Raw genomic sequence first — 15835 nt, forward strand, 5'->3', positions numbered from 1 at the left:
ACTTCTGGAGTCCTATGAACTGGGACCACCATGTAGTTTTCCTTAACATTCAAGTCAACCACCAACCACCAACCCGCTGTTGTTGGGGAAGGAAGACACAGGAAATAAATGATGAGAAAATAAAAGGCTTATGTCTAAATTTAAGTGGTCAGTATTCTCCAGGGAGACAGAAGCATTATTTTTCTATTTGGCAAGAAAACGGGACTTAGCACTGGCCACATTCACCTGAAGGGTGGCATTCCCATTGTGTTTCAGGAACATCTTTTTGTGGGCAGTATAGTTTGTTAGAAGTCATGCATGTGATTTTAGCCACCCCGGTCTGAACCTGATATGCACTCTCTGCACACTTGAGGGGTTTATGAGTTAAGGGTAGACTATGTTGGTCAACTTTGTATCCAACACTCCATCTGGCACACAAAAGCTCTGGTACTACCACTACCACCAATAGTTAACCTTTATTGAGCACTTACTATACACCAGCCACTGTGTGAAGACCCTCATGTCCATTATCCTATTATTTCCTCGTATAACCCTGATAAGTTACCCCATTTTAAAGATAAGACAAGTCAGGTCTAGAGCTTAATAACTACCTAAGGTCATATAGGAAGGAAGAGTCAGAGATGATGCTCCATACACAACTCATGAGTGAGTGACCAGTGGTCAGCCTGGTGCCTTCACTGCCCCTCTGGATATAGCAGGCATTTCTTGCCCTTGGGGCTCTACTGAAAATATGTTCCAGACCCGAGCACCTCCTAATGTCATGTGTATACAGGGGCACACAGCTCTTGGGGGATCGGGAGGGGGAGGAAACACATCAAACCCCTCTTAGATTACAAAAAGTTTTACCTCTTAGATTACAAAGCAAATGGTTCATAGAACCAGAATGACATAAAAACATGAGTACTTGTACACACACATACACACTCAACAAAATTTGAAATGCTTTTCTCAAAAACTATGAAATTAGAGCCACTTCCAAGGAAAACAAACATTTGAATAATAATCCAACAAATTTTAAAGTTATTCCTCTAGAAAGAAGCGTATCTACTGAGATAACAGAAAATGGCTAAATGCCCTTTGGATTTCCAAAGATTAAGAATAAAATACTTAAATGAGAACGCCAAAAATGTGATTTTATTTGCAGCATGCTAAGTATCTTTAAAATGTTGTTTTAAATGGATCCCACCCCCATTTTGTTTTCACTCAAAACAAGTCTAGGGACGAGCACCAGACTGAGAGCTGGACAGTTACGCCCGGATACAGCTGTACACAAAGTACAAGGGATGCTTTAGTGAGACGTTGTATAGATAAAACATTTGGGGTTAATAACCTTACCGTTGTGTGGGAAACCTCACATTTAAAATCTGAGAGAACCCCAATTTTGGAAAACTTTGTGTAGGAACTGGCCCTCCCCCAGATAATTCCTAAGGCCCCTCCAAGACCACCCATGACTCTGTAGGACCTGCCCCTTGACCACAGCTCACTGGCCCAAGGTCGGATGCCTGTGCCAAATGGGGCCAGCAGTTCTGCGTACACAGACTTGGTTGCAGAGTACATCAGGTCATTTCTGTAGCTACAGATACGACTCAGGAGATGTCAGCAGCCAAGTTTACAATGAATGCTATGAAGTGAATCGGGCCCCCTCCCCCAAATTCCCCGAGTGTGACTGTTATTTGGAGGGGGGCCTCTAAGGAGGTTACTAAGGTTAAATAAGGTCACAGGCTGGGGCCCTAATGTGATAGGAGTGGTGTAGTGGTGTTCTTATGAGAGCACGACACGGGGGACGCGCAGAAGGCCACGTAAGGACACTGGGAGAAGGTGGCCTGCTACAAGCCAGGGAGACAGTCCTCGCCAGAACCTGACAGTGCTGGCACCTTGACCTTGGGCTTCCCACCCTCCACAGTGGTGGAGAATAAAGCCCAGGAGAAGAAAACATACATTTCACGTGAATTCTGACTGCATTTAGTTATGTCTAAATGCGGTAAACAATACTCTTGTGCTGGTTTCAAACTCAGATCCTTACAGTCTCCTGTGAATTTAGGCAAATTCAAATTGGGTATCTTCCATTTGCAATTAAATAACACACTGGATAGCTGGAAGGTCATCCATAAAGGTAAAAAACTTTAAAACCGTTTTAGAAGGGAATGAAAGATGTTTTACCTCTACCTTTTGTAAGAGACTGTGTGTTGTTTTTGGAACAATATGTCAGGTTTCCCATTATGAGTATTATTAAGACATTATATACTATGATGGGGGTTATTAGGAAATGTGAGGTCTACCTCTCTTTGCTATTGGCCTCACCACTCTGGGTCCACTTCCTTCCTATAAAGACAGTTATTTCTGCTGATTACAGAAATTCTGATACCACCAATGACTGACCTTTCCACATTAAATGGTGTGACGTCACCGTACCTTTCAGGATGATTCACCATCTGCAGACTGTCCAGTACTGACATTCCACATATTTCAGGATTACTACTACCCCACTGGCTGTGGGTCTGCAACACGCTCGCTCATCTTTTGTGTTTCTGTGTCTTGCTTACGTGGTTGTTAGTTTTCTAGTCTTGTTCCTTGTCAACGCTTTAAGCTACTGCACACTACCTACGCCCCTTCCTTCTGTCTGGCCGTGGGGTTTACATGGTTCATGTTTGTAATGACTACGGGGAGAGCCAGAGCATGTAAGGTATGGGCGACTCACAGGAAAGTACAGGGACTCACCTGGAAAGAAACTTTAGGTTGCCCAGAGCCTTTTTTGGCTCATGAGTCCGCAAAAAGGAATCAAAGAATCGAAGTCTGACATCTGATTCATTAACATCTGTCTACCTTTGGTGGATCGTAGGAGGGAAAAGGCCCAAAAGGCTGACAAAGTTATGAGAATCAGAATGTTTCCCAAAATTCAGGCGGCTTTCCATCTATCTATCTATCTATCTATCTATCTATCTATCTAGCAAGCTTCTTGGTTAACACAGAACCTATCTTACATATCACTGATCTTTTGGTCACCACTAATCGACCTTTGTTGCAATCAAGTACCAATGCTGCACACCATCCTATCTGGTCTACTTTCTTTACGGTTCCCAAAACACATTACAACTACCTGTGACCTTAGTCTCACTAGATCAAAGATCGAAGGTGAATTATTGCAGCTGATTTTTGGATATTCTCCGCCTTATGTATGATATACATTAGAATTACCCTTGGCTCCCTCTAGTAATTTCAAACTTAGAAAGAATAGAAAAATAATAAAACTTGTAAGCCATTTTCCCCTGACACAGAATCACAGGTGATGGCATATAGAACAATGACAAAAATGGCAATGAGGGTTGGAAAAATGGGTTAACACAATGGAGTTTTGAAACTTTGTTTTTTTTTAAATTAAAAGTTTATTTCTTTTCAAATTCTACAGACTCTCAGATTGTGAATTGCCTAAGGCAGCCTTGAAATGAACACCTGGAAAGAAACTGAAAACAATGGTTCTTGTGATTCCTTTCTGAGTTGCTCAGAGGCTCTGTCAATCCTACTGCGCGCACACGGGTAAAATCATAAACGCTGCCTCACGCTGGGCCAGGCTGTGTCACCACCTTTTCCATCCTAACCAGCTTCAAGCCTATTCTAAAAATGCTTAATTCTATTCACAGGCTCCCTTTTGTACTGACCCGAAGGTGAGCTGACTCAGGCACCCGGGAAAACCATGCAAACACACGATGCTGCAGGGAGAGCAGCACCAGCGCGGCCTGGCCAAAGAAAGCGACTCTGAAACTGTTCCAGAAGGACGCGGAGGATCTACCCATTAATAAATCTTCAAAACCCAAGCCAAATAAAGCGCGACCACGCCAAATCTAAATGACAACACTTTATTGCAGCATCGGCAAAGGTCAGATTTCTGAAGCTGGTGAAGATCGGGCAGCATTTCCATGTGAAATGTTACAACTTTACAAGTTTTGTTTCTTATTTAATTCTACATGCAGAAACTGAAACATGGTAAAAGAAAAAATGCAAAATAGCTAGGAAAAAAGATGTAATCAAGTTGTAGCATACAGATGTGCTCTTTAACTAAATTTACTATGCCTATCGGAAAGCAAACGAAAGACAACTATCCTAATAAATTAACAGATTGCCAGAAACAGACTAAGAACCCTCATTTCTATTTAGTGGGGGGAAAACAAAACAAAACAAAAACAACAAAACAAAAACAAACGCAAAATAAAAGCTCTACTGTTTCCATACTTTGTTTAGAGACAAAGGCTGTAAACCCATGAAGGTCAACAAAATCTTCTGATCCCCTTCTTGTTGTCCTTCGTCCATTTTCTGTGACATGCTGACCGGCACGCTGTCTGTTTTCAATGATACTTACAATGGGCTCAACTCTCCCTTCTTGGGCTGGTGTCAGACTCCCCTAAGCCATCTGAACTCATGCTCTTTGTATACTAAGTCTTCACATTTTTCTTTTACCCTAATAGGCAATTTTGTATTACTGACTCTGATGGATAAAACCGATTTTTCTCCCTCATCCCTTGTTCCTCTTGAAACAAATTCCTAAACAAAAGCCTTCCTGGTGGATTATCTGGTATTTGGATATCTTTCATCATTTTGTTGTCCTGCATGTAAGTTTTTACTAGAAGATTTTACTGCTTGCTCTATACTTTTCTACTGTAGTCCTGGAGCCCCCAAATGTATCTTCTTCCAACATGGGATGTTCAATTCAGAGACACTATAACTCAAATCAAATTTAAAACTCAAGTTCATTTCCCCCATACCATTACCATCACAACCGTTTCTTCTCTGGCTCAGTCATCTCACTGACGCTCTTCTTGGTGTAACTGCTCAGTAGTCAAGTTAACCATCTCATTTCTTGACTGCTATTCTCAAGAGAAGATTAACCCTCACGTGATTTCCATTGCAAAAGGCCTTTCCGCCTTATCTGGAAGCGTCGGCTTGTTCCGGTGTTGGCAGAGGCTGCTGTTCCCGCCTCACGGCCCCAGCCTGTCCCAGGTTTAGATTCGCAACTCTCTAGACCGACATGCTGAGATGTGTCCACTGCTCTCATTCAATTGCTGGAGGACTCCACTATCCACAACATCAGATACAGGACCTAATGAAATGACACGTGCTGCTGGATCAACGTCTCCTGGAGGTACAAATAGGGCAACGTTAAAGAGAACTAGTACTGAGGGCAAACTTGCGGCAAGAAAAGGTGCCCTAAAGACCACCGTCTCCCAGGCAAATCAGTGCTTCTTAAACAGCACGCAAAGGGTGCCTGGGTGGCTCAGTTGGTTGAGTGACAAACTCTTGATTTTGGCTCACATATTAATTGCAGGTTGTGAGATCGAGCCTGGCGTCGGGCTCCTCGCTGAGCGTGGCGACTGCTTGGGATTCTCTCTCTGCCCCTCCCCACTGCTCGTACTCACACACTCTCTCTCTCAAAATAGATGCAACTTAAAAAAAAAAGCACACAAACTCCTACTGGACTGAAAAACAACAGGAACAGAGGGGCAGGCACTAAAAAGAGCAATGCTGATGGTGATCAGATAGGTGGTCTTGGAATGTTCCGGTAACTACTTTCTAAGGTGCTGAGTGTTTAGGGTTTGTACAATGGTTTGTACAATGTGTACAAAATCACATGTTGAAGTCTACCGCCAGTACCTCAGGATACGACCTTATTTGGAATGGTCAGTACAGAGGGAATTAGTAAAGATGAGGCCACACTGGAGTAGGACGGGCCCCCAATCCAGTGTGTGTCCTAAAGAGGGGGAAGTGGACACAGACACACGGACAGGGAGAACGCCGGGTGAAGATGGGAGGTGTTGGACCGACAAAGGAAAGCCAAGGGATGCCAAGACTGTGGCAAACCACCAGAAGCTGACGGAGGGCCCCGGAACAGACGGTCCCTCCCAGCCCTCAGGAGGAAGCAGCCCTGCAGACGCCTCCAGACTGAGACATTAGTTCTACCATTACAGTCACCCAGCGGTGGTACTTCTTATGGCAGCACTAGCAAACACACAGCTTGCTTCTCACAAGGCAAGTTACATTAGCGAGAAACTGATTTCAAAGAGTAAGATGTGAGTATGGAAAAGTGTTATCTTTGGCTGGACGTTATCTAAAACGGGACTGAACTGAATGGAAGACGGTCAAGAACACAAGTATTCCCTGAGAGAAAGAAACGTCTCTTTCTTGAAGTCAAGACAAAGCAATGTTCTAAAATGGAGTGTTTTAAAGTTTATTTATTTTGCACATGAAGGAGGAGCAGAGAGAGGGAATGGGGGAAGGGCAGAGAGAGAGAGAGAGGGAGAGAGAGAATCCCAAGTGGACTCCATCCTGTCAGTACAGAGCCTGACACGGGACTAGAATCTATAAACCATGAGATCATGACCTGAGCCAAAATGAAGAGTGAGATGCCCAACCGACTGAGCTGCCCAGGCACCCCTAAAATGGAGTATTTTAAATAAATATAGTAAATGATAGGGGGAAAAATGTCCAGTCTTTGATAAGACAAATATATCCCTGTATATAGAGTAGAATATTCTTTGACTGCTTTATAGGCAAAACAATAATTTTGAGAGATTTAAAAAATGTAAGAGCTCAGAAAGTACCTAAAATATTCGCTTTGGATTATGTGCTTATTCTACAAGGGACCCTGCTTTACAACAAAAGTATCAATTACTTAACTTTATAATAAGGGCATAAAGAAAATATCTAACAAAAAATGTGCATCTACTTATGATGCATTTAAAGAAAAGTCTGATAGTATAAATCACACTTGGTACTCAGAGTGTGATCTGCATTCCAGCAGCTTTGACATCACCTGGGAGATGTTGTTAGAAACGAGTTAGAACCAGCAGCTTAGTAAGAGTCACGATGATTAAAATACATATTTTGAAGTTTAAGAAGGGGTGCCTGGCTGGCTTAGTCGGAGGAGTGTGTAACTCCTGATCTTGGGGTCTTGAGTTCGAGCCCCACATGGGGTATAGAGGTTACCTAAGTAACTGAAATAAAAAATAAAAATAAAGTTTAAGAAGCACTGGTTTAATTCATTTGAATTTCAGCATATCAACCATATCAGCACTAACACTTGCCAGAGATGTAAAGTTTCAGTTTTTTCAACACCAGCAGAGTGGAAAACAACCTTGTTCTACACTGGTTAATTGTTTTACTTAGAGTGCTACTGCCATTTTAACGCATTATAAGCAAAGGCCTGTACTTTATTAGGGCATCACTGTCCAGTGAGAACGGCCACTATTTTAATGTACAGCCTATTTTAAGGACCACCTTGAGTGATTAGAAAAATTTTAAATCATTATATTTCATGTCTGGGAACCTATCAAAATCCCTGGGTAAGGAGCTTTAACTGCTTTAATAAACAGTTTCCAAATGAATTTCCCCTCATTTGCCATAGAACATGGACAATGTTAGTAGCTAATTTTTAAAATAAGCTGTAGCCAAGTTAAAAGTCAAATTGAAAACACTTTCTCAGACCTGACAAGTTTTCTCTTCCCTCCTCTGTTTAGGAACTCACCTCGCGGTATTTTCTCCCTAAGGGATCGGATGAACCACCGCTCTAGATACACATCTTTCCACTGTCTGGCCCGGCATTAAAATAGAAAAAAAATAAAGAGGTGCCAAACCACCAGGAAACTCCACCCCACCAGTTATGTTCTTTCAAATCACTACATTTCTTCACTTAAAACTTGAGTTTAAAAACATGGCCAAGAACATTTGGTCAAAAACTCATGTTCACGTGACTGCTTGCTCCTCCACCATGTTCACTCACGCCTCTATTTCGAGAGCACTGGCTTTGAAAAGCACCTTCCAACTTTATAGAGAGCCATTTTTAAGAACGATGGACAAGTCAGCATTTTTTTTTGAGTTATTATTTTAAGAAGAGATTTAAGACGGGAAGAGATGGTAGCTCAAGAAATGGGACTTTCACAAAACCAGGAAATGAGGAAAAAAGAGCTTCCAGGGAACAGAGCTTAGGGAAAAAGTTTATTAAATGACCAAATACAGATTTTTAAAAGTCCCTTTGTCCACTTAACAAATATTAACCGAACATCTACCATATGGCAGGCACAAGAGTGACAGAAGAGCCATAGGAGAAAACAAGACGCGGCTTCATTTCTGCCTCAGTTCTCAGTCTCACAGGGGATAAAGAAAAGTTGGCAGGTGATTACACAGGATAAGGTCTGTAGAAATACAGCGAGCAAAGGCGGCATATATGTACCAACCTACGTCAGATCTGAGAATATCAAGGTAAGACCTGAAGGAAGAACAGGAGATATCCAGAGGAAAGCGTGAAAAAGTTCCAAACAAGGGAGGTGAAAAAAGAACCTAACCAGAAAGACAGAAAGGCCAGCTTGGTTGGGAGTGGAGGAAGGAAGAGAAAGAGATAAAGCCAATAAGGTAAGTACACCCTCACCATGCAGGGCCATGGTAACCAAGTTGAGGAGTTTGGACTTTATACGCTACAAGCCATGAGGAGCCACTGAGGATTTTAAGCACAAGAGTTCGCCTCCTCAGACAACAGACTTCATTTTAGAAAGAACAATGTGGGGACAGCACAGAGAATGAACTGGAAGGGTTGACACTGGAGACTGAGAAGCAGATGTGGGAGCTGCGGGCAGCAATGCGATGAGAGGTAATGGTGGCTTGATCTCGGGTCTCAGCAGCAGAGACAGAATCAAACAGGCAAGGGTGAGAACCACTCAGTAGTAGAATCAAAGTATTTGTCAATTAACTAGACATGGAACCTGAGGGAGCAAAGAGTCCAAACCAAAACCTACAATTCCAGTTTGGATAACTGGCTCAGCAGTGCCTCCACTCGACGAGCCAGAGAACAGAGGAGGAGAGTGGCATAGGGGCAAGGGACACACCTTCTAGACGGTTGTTTAGAAGACAGCTGGACATGCAATCAGAATCTAAACTGCGAGACCTGACCAGGAGCTCTGAAAGGGAACTGGGCCACAGGAGGGAAGGACGCCTCCTGTGGAGAGTGCCCAAGAGTAGGACAGGAGGGCTTGGATGGACCCAGAGGGACAGAGCGTCTCCAGGCAGAGGCAAGCCCATAGAGGAGTCAGGAGACAGGAGGAGGAGTCAAGTAGGGAGGAGAAAGACCAGAAGACACGAGAGCCACAGGAGTCCAGGGAAGAGAGCATATGTCAAGATAAAGAGGGGCCACATGCTAAGCACTGCGGAGGCAGCCTGAAAGCGACAGAAGTGAAGCACAGGGAGGCAGCTGGGAGTGGGGGAGGGCAGAAGACCGCAGTCAGCCACACCAGTGAGAGGGGAGGAAGAAAGAGCAAACAGGGCCAATTCTTCCAAGTTTGGTTAACTAGGGGCTGGAGGGAGGGAAGGAAAAACAAAAAGTTAAAGAGAATGAGGAAAAACAACTGAATAACTGGCAGCAAACTAAGAAAGGTATAGCTTTATGTTTATCTTTTAGCATATGTAAGTTCACACATCTGTTTTCCCATATTTTTCCCCCAACTGCTTAGGAAATGCCTGGGACTTAATAAACTCTCAATGGCTTTTTAAAATAAATGTATGACTTGGACAGAATTAGCTCTTTCAAGTACCCATACTTAGTCTTCCCACTAGACTTGAGGGTAAAGACTTTATCTTTTCGTACTTTTTAATGTGTCATAGTGCAGGAGGACTGAACCCATGGCAGATGCTGAGGGGAGCAAATCATACCGGAAATACTCATTATGTACCAAATGTCATAGTTACTGATTCTATAAATCTACCCAAACATTTAAAAATTAGGAAAAGACACTGTACTTGCATTATGTGACTCAAGAAGGGATCAGGTTTTAACAGAAATAATGCTGTTCAGAGATGTTAAGCTGTAATATAAACAGGTGAAATTGACGGAAAACATCAAGATAAAATATTCCTCTTTTTAAAGTTCTTTTTTTGCTTTTTTAAAAGTTTATTTATTTTTGAGAGAGAAAGAGAGTATGGGTAGGAGAGGGGCAGAGAGAGAGAGGGGGAGAGGGAGAGGGAGAGAGAATCCCAAGTAGGCTCCATGTTGTCAGCACAGGGCCCAACGCGGGCTCAACCCCATGACCTGTGAGATCATGACCTGAGCTGAAATCAAGAGTTGGACACTAAAACGACTGAGCCACCCAGGCGCCACTCAAGATAAAATATTCTAATAGCTCTGTTCACCAATCATGAGACAAGAAGAGAAACGGGTATATCAAGAACACTGAAATATATTTAAAGGTATGTAAGAAAATATAAAAGCTGAAAACTAAAATTTGCATGGCCTCTTAAAATAGCTGGCTTCCACATTTTAGTACTAATAAAAGATTTTATTAAAAGACTTTAATGAAGCTTGGATAATAAAAATAACCTAGTATCTTATTATGCCTAATTAGATGGATTTGTACATCAGTTCTAACTTGGATTTCTAAAAACATTACACTCCATAGATGTTAAAAAACAGACCCCTAAACTGTCATGAGAAACCAATGTTCTAACCAGCAATTTGATTAGAGCTGTCCAAGCATATAGTTCAAAGAAAAATGTGATGGGGTGCCTGGGTGGCTCAGTCGGTTAAGCGCCCGACTTCGGCTCAGGTCATGATCTCGCGGTGTGTGAGTTTGAGCCCCATGTCAGGCTCTGTGCTGTCAGCTCAGAGCCTGGAGCCTGCATGGGATTCTGTGTCTCCTTCTCTCTCTGCCCCTCCCTTACTTGTGCTCTGTTTCTCTCTGTCTCTCAAAAATAAATAAATGTAAAAAAAATTAAAAAAAAAAAAAAAGAAAAAGAAAAAGAAAAAGAAAAAGAAAAATGTTATTGGGAACAAACACAGAGCAAGTAAAAGAGACCTGTGCCATTTCCCCAGCATTTGCCTCTACACGATAATGAACTCTTCTGCTCCCACTCAGAGCACAATCCCTTCCACACCTAACCTGCCCGCCCCTAACAGCAAGGTGATGTCTTGGGGCTGATGTACGTCCTTAGCTAAACACTAATACCCCGAAGGAGATCAGTAAGAGCAGCAAAGTCAATGACACCTTTGATCATAACTCGACCACAAGACAGAAAACTGAGTTGATGGTATGGGTCTTTAGATCAGATCTCAGAAAAACTTTAAATAATTTTCTCCCTTAAAAGACGAATAAGATCTTATTAGGAAACATCTATGTAAAATTCCTTCTAGAGTTTTAACTATTTCACTTTAAGCAACTCAAGTTTAAGAAAAACTAGCATGGTTGGGGGGCACACTTGCATGGCTAAGTTGGTTAAGCATCCAACTCAAATACCAGGCTCACGAGTTCAAGCTCTCCATTGCGCTCTGTGCTGAGCGCAGAGCCTACTTTAAAAAAAAAAAAAAAAAAAAGTAAAACTGACATAGATCCCAGGAGGACATTTTACAATTAAAAACAAACAAAATACCTCAAAACAAACTCAACCTGCAAGCTTGAAAGTCTAGGAAACAGGTTGAGTTTTTGTAAACATGGATTACTTAACACTGACCTGAGAAATTCTAACACAAAAGCCTGTGATTTCTCTCAAATTCATCTATAACTAGTTATCTCTATGAATGCAAAAGAGAAAATTTAAAAATCCAAAGAAGTCCACACAGAGAGGGTGAAAGCCAAGATCACTGTGGCTGAAATTAAAAAAAGAAAAGAAAAAAGAAAAAAACCCTGTAATTATTCTATAAATAGGTGTTTTTTCTCAAATACTTACAACTTAAAGACTTTCCTATTTTGCTAGTAATCAGGCCTTTATCATTAGGTGTAATCCAGAATAATCTATTCATGTGGACATCATGAAAAACAAACAGCTACAGAAGAAAAAGAGACGGACTGTCCTACCTCCCACCAGTCTTAAAGATTAGATCCGCATTAGGTGCTCCCTTTGGATGTTGGTAACGAGGCCGCCGCTCCCGATTGGTGTTTGCTGGGGCTGGGCGCTGGGCAAGAGACTGCAGCATTTCTGTAAGCAGGAGCAAAACAGAAAAGGTGGCTAACTCTGGTAAATGCACTCCCCTCCATGAAGCAAATAAAACCCTAGGGAGATCACGTTTACTAGTTGTTAGGTAGGGGAGTAAACAAAAATCACCATTACACAGTCTACAATGATTAAGAAATTCTGAAAGAGCACATCAAGAGAGGAGACATGCTCTTTAATATCATTTAATATCCAATGTCCCCCATCCTGTCAATTTGGCCACCACGGAAGTATCTTGTGAGGCTGTAAAACAGTATGAAAAGCAGTCTAGTTCAATAGCTACAAGCATATTGTCTGGAGCCAGACAAGACACTATTGGAACGAATCTCGGTTCTGCCACTTACTAGCCATGGGTCTTCCAGTTCAGTTTCCCTAAATGTCCCTAAATGTCAAATGGGGATGAGAATAAGCACTTATCTCCTAGAACTGTGGTACATAAGACAGTGTCCAGCTCCCAGTTAAGCCCTTTACACTGAGTACTAGCTTACTTATTATTAAAAATGTGGGGTATCAACCAGAAGAGATTCTAGAAGACAGACTCAAGGACAGAAAACCAAATATTTATTTATGCAACAACCTCTTGCATAGAAAGTAGTGTGTCAGTACAGTGCTATATCAACAGACAGGTTATGACTCTAAAATTTAGGTGTCACAGAAATGCCAAGAGGCTGGTTTATGAAGTGTTCATGGACTCTGTGCACATAAGGTTCCAGTTAATCCAAGAGTGTTCGGTTTATCTGCATAAAACTGGAATCTTAATTTTTTTTTATGTTTATTTTATTTTTGAGAGAGAGACAGAATGCGAGTGGGTTAGGGACAGAGAGAGAAGGGAGACACAGAATCCGAAGCAGGCTCCAGGCTCCAAGCTGTCAGCACAGAGCCCGACGTGGGGCTCGAACTCACGAGCTGTGAGACCATGACCCGAGCCGAAGTTGGACGCTCAACAGACTGAGCCACCAGACGCCCCAAAACTGGAATCTTAATTTGAGTATACTCTCAAATCTGAAGAAGCACGGGGCCCTTGAGACAGGACTCCCAAACAGACAAAATAAGATAATAACTATGTATTGATTTAATTTGCTCACAGATGACTGGCAATATGACGCAATTAAAAACTGATCCTCATCTCAGCTGCAAACATAGCTCTAACAGTATGGGATCTAACTGAATAATGGAGTTAGCAAGGTATGATGAAAATTATATTGTTATTTTGCAAGTAAGTGAGAAAAATGAAGATTGGAAGGAATATAAAAAACAATCAACTTCTCAGGCTAAACATTTACAAAGATGACATGGAAAGGGGGAGATGAGAACTCTGATATTCTATATTTAAAAAGCCCAAGAGGCATAAACATTTTCTACTTCTGTCCTATAAGTGACTGTATACCTTGATAATCTTCTTGTTCTTGCCGTTCATTGATATCTAGTGTGAGCTTTTTCATTCTCATCCTCTCTTCTTGTTCTGCCTGTTGCTGGTTCCAGTGATTTGCAGCAAGTTGGGAAGACATGGGTACATTAAGGATCTTAAACTGAGAAAAAATAACAAAAGAAATCACAAATGGCTTGAGAAAATCAAAAGAAAAGAAGATTTCAAATAAATCTAAATAAAGATAGTATCATCTAAGAACATAAACAGACAATAGTCTTAAACTACTAGAGACAAACCCAATAGGGTTGGTTAGGAAATGGAAGACCATCAAGTTCAACCTCAAGAAAAGGAGAAGCCTCTCTTTTCCTGCACTATGTTTGGAGGCACACATCTAGCAACAGGGTATCAATTTCCATCATACAGATCCTATTATTTATGGGTCATTGTCAAAAAAGGCTTTTATATAGCAAGCTGTAACTTGCATCCTTTTCATTTCTATCCTCTGGAACCAGTTCTGGCCTCCTGAACAATACAGAACAAATCTATTCCACCTTTAGTATTGACAGACCTTATTTCTAAAGATAGAATGCAATGTTAGAACAGAGGAAGAGTTAAGCAACTGCCCTGTGAGACATATTTCTCTGTTATGAGAGAGAGTCCTTATCTGTGAAATGCTTTTGTTTTTAGCAGGATATCCCTGGTTTGGATTGTGCAAGGTAAACAAACTTAGATAGAAATCTATGAATTTAAGGGCCATGGTTCCCTGGAAATAGATGAGTAAGCTATGTAACTATCTGAGTACAAGACAGAAACATTTCACAACCTGAATTCTCTCTGCTGTGTATAACATGCACAACTCAGTTAAGAGACCTCCTCTAATACTTTGGATCAACAGCATGCCTCATGAGAAAAGAAAGGGCATAGGTAGCTGTGCTCAGGATCCCAGACCTCTCTCTGCTTGACCTATGCGACCTATGCCCTTTTGATGCTTGCAACCTTGAAATTATTAGTAATGCTTAACACTGTAATAAAAATTCTGGTTCATTTGAATCTGATTTGACAATCTGATTCTTTGTTATTATCTCAGATGTCTTCTTCTGGTATTCTCTTTTATATGACGCTCTTCAGTCAGTCAATATTCCTCTTAAAACGTAATACCCAGAACACTACGCGCAGTTGGCCAGATACACTAAGAGGAAGAATAGTTAAGTGTGGGTACAAAACATCTACAAACCCAACTAACTACATTTCATCTTTACCACAGTAGATAACTAAGTGTCTCATATAGCGAAATAAAAATGTATTTAAGGTAGTCCATTTGGCAGGGTACCTGGGTGGCTCAGTCGGTTTGGCTCAGGTCATGAGTTTGAGCCCCGCGTCGGGCTCTCTGCTGTCAACATGGAGCCCACTTCAGACCCTCTGTCCGCAGCCCCCCACAGCCCCTCCCCTGCTCGTGCTTTCTATCTCTCTCTCTCAAAAATATAAACAAACATAAAAAAAAAAAATGGTAGTCCATTTGGCTACCAGCCTAGCAGACCTCACTTGTTCTCCCTGATGAGCTTAGTCTGACATAATGTGCTGAGTGGTTGAGTACAGACTCCCTGCAACTATCCCGTTCTATTTATGAGCTCAAAACCATCTTTTAAAGAAAAAAAAAAAATACACATACACATACAATCAAGAAAACCTCACTGCAATCAAGGTAATGAACATGTCCATTACCTCCAAAGGCTCCTTTTGTCCCTCTGTAACCCATCTCTTTCTCTACCTCACCCCCAGGCAACTGCCAACTTGATTTCTGTCACTACTGAATAGCTTGTACTTTCTAAAAGTTTGCGTAAGTTGAATCATACAACACACATTTTATTTTGTCTAGGTTCTTTTACTTTGCGCAACAACTTTCAGATGCATTCATGCTGCTGTATGTATTAAGTTTGTTCCTTTTTATTGTAGAGCTGCATTTCCTTGTCTTATACACCACAATTTGTTTATCCACTCGTCGATAGCATTTGGGATTTCTATTTGGGGTTATTACAAATATATTTAACAAATGTTTGTGTAGACATATGTCTGCATTTTTCTTAAATGTGAAATGCTAGGAATGAAAAGCTGGGAATACCTGGTGTATTTTACTTTTTAATTTTTTAAAAATTAACTCTACACCCAACATGGGGCACGAATTCATGACCCCGAGGATCAAGAGTTGCACACTCTGCCAACTGAGACAGCCAGGTACCCCATGGTGTGTTTTACTTTTTAAGAAACTATAAAAATGTGTTCCAAAGTAGGTATGCCATTTTATATTCCACTAAAAGTGTATGAAAGTTCCGGTTGTGTCACACCCTTGCCAGCATTTGGTATGGTCAGTCGGTCGGTCTGTCTATCCACCTATCTCTTTTTAATTTTATCCATTCTGGTGAGTATATATAGTGGTATTTTTCACCCTGGGTTTTAATTTTCATTTTCCTAACGACTAAAGTCATCTGTTTTAAAATTCAATCTAGAATT

The 15835-nt window shown here is 41.4% G+C and overlaps 1 protein-coding gene across 3 annotated transcripts in view; it reads right to left on the reverse strand.

Annotated features, from left to right (window-relative positions):
• Nucleotides 1-3840: 3840 nt before the first annotated feature.
• The window catches only part of UPF2 (UPF2 regulator of nonsense mediated mRNA decay), a 110565-nt gene continuing 98570 nt past the window's right edge, over nt 3841-15835 (reverse strand). For 2 of the 3 annotated variants that reach the window (XM_045466908.1, XM_045466909.1), the window contains exons 20-21: nt 13346-13487; nt 3841-5128 (exon numbers count right to left, since the gene is read on the reverse strand). In XM_045466908.1, coding sequence (XP_045322864.1) covers nt 4995-5128; nt 13346-13487 — 276 coding nt within the window. In that variant the 3' untranslated portion in view covers nt 3841-4994. Of the gene's footprint in view, nt 5129-11822; nt 11944-13345; nt 13488-15835 lie in introns of all 3 variants that reach the window. The other variant, XM_045466910.1, reaches the window with a different exon arrangement.

Source organism: Leopardus geoffroyi, chromosome B4 (assembly GCF_018350155.1).
Source record: "Leopardus geoffroyi isolate Oge1 chromosome B4, O.geoffroyi_Oge1_pat1.0, whole genome shotgun sequence".
NCBI lineage: Eukaryota > Metazoa > Chordata > Mammalia > Carnivora > Felidae > Leopardus > Leopardus geoffroyi.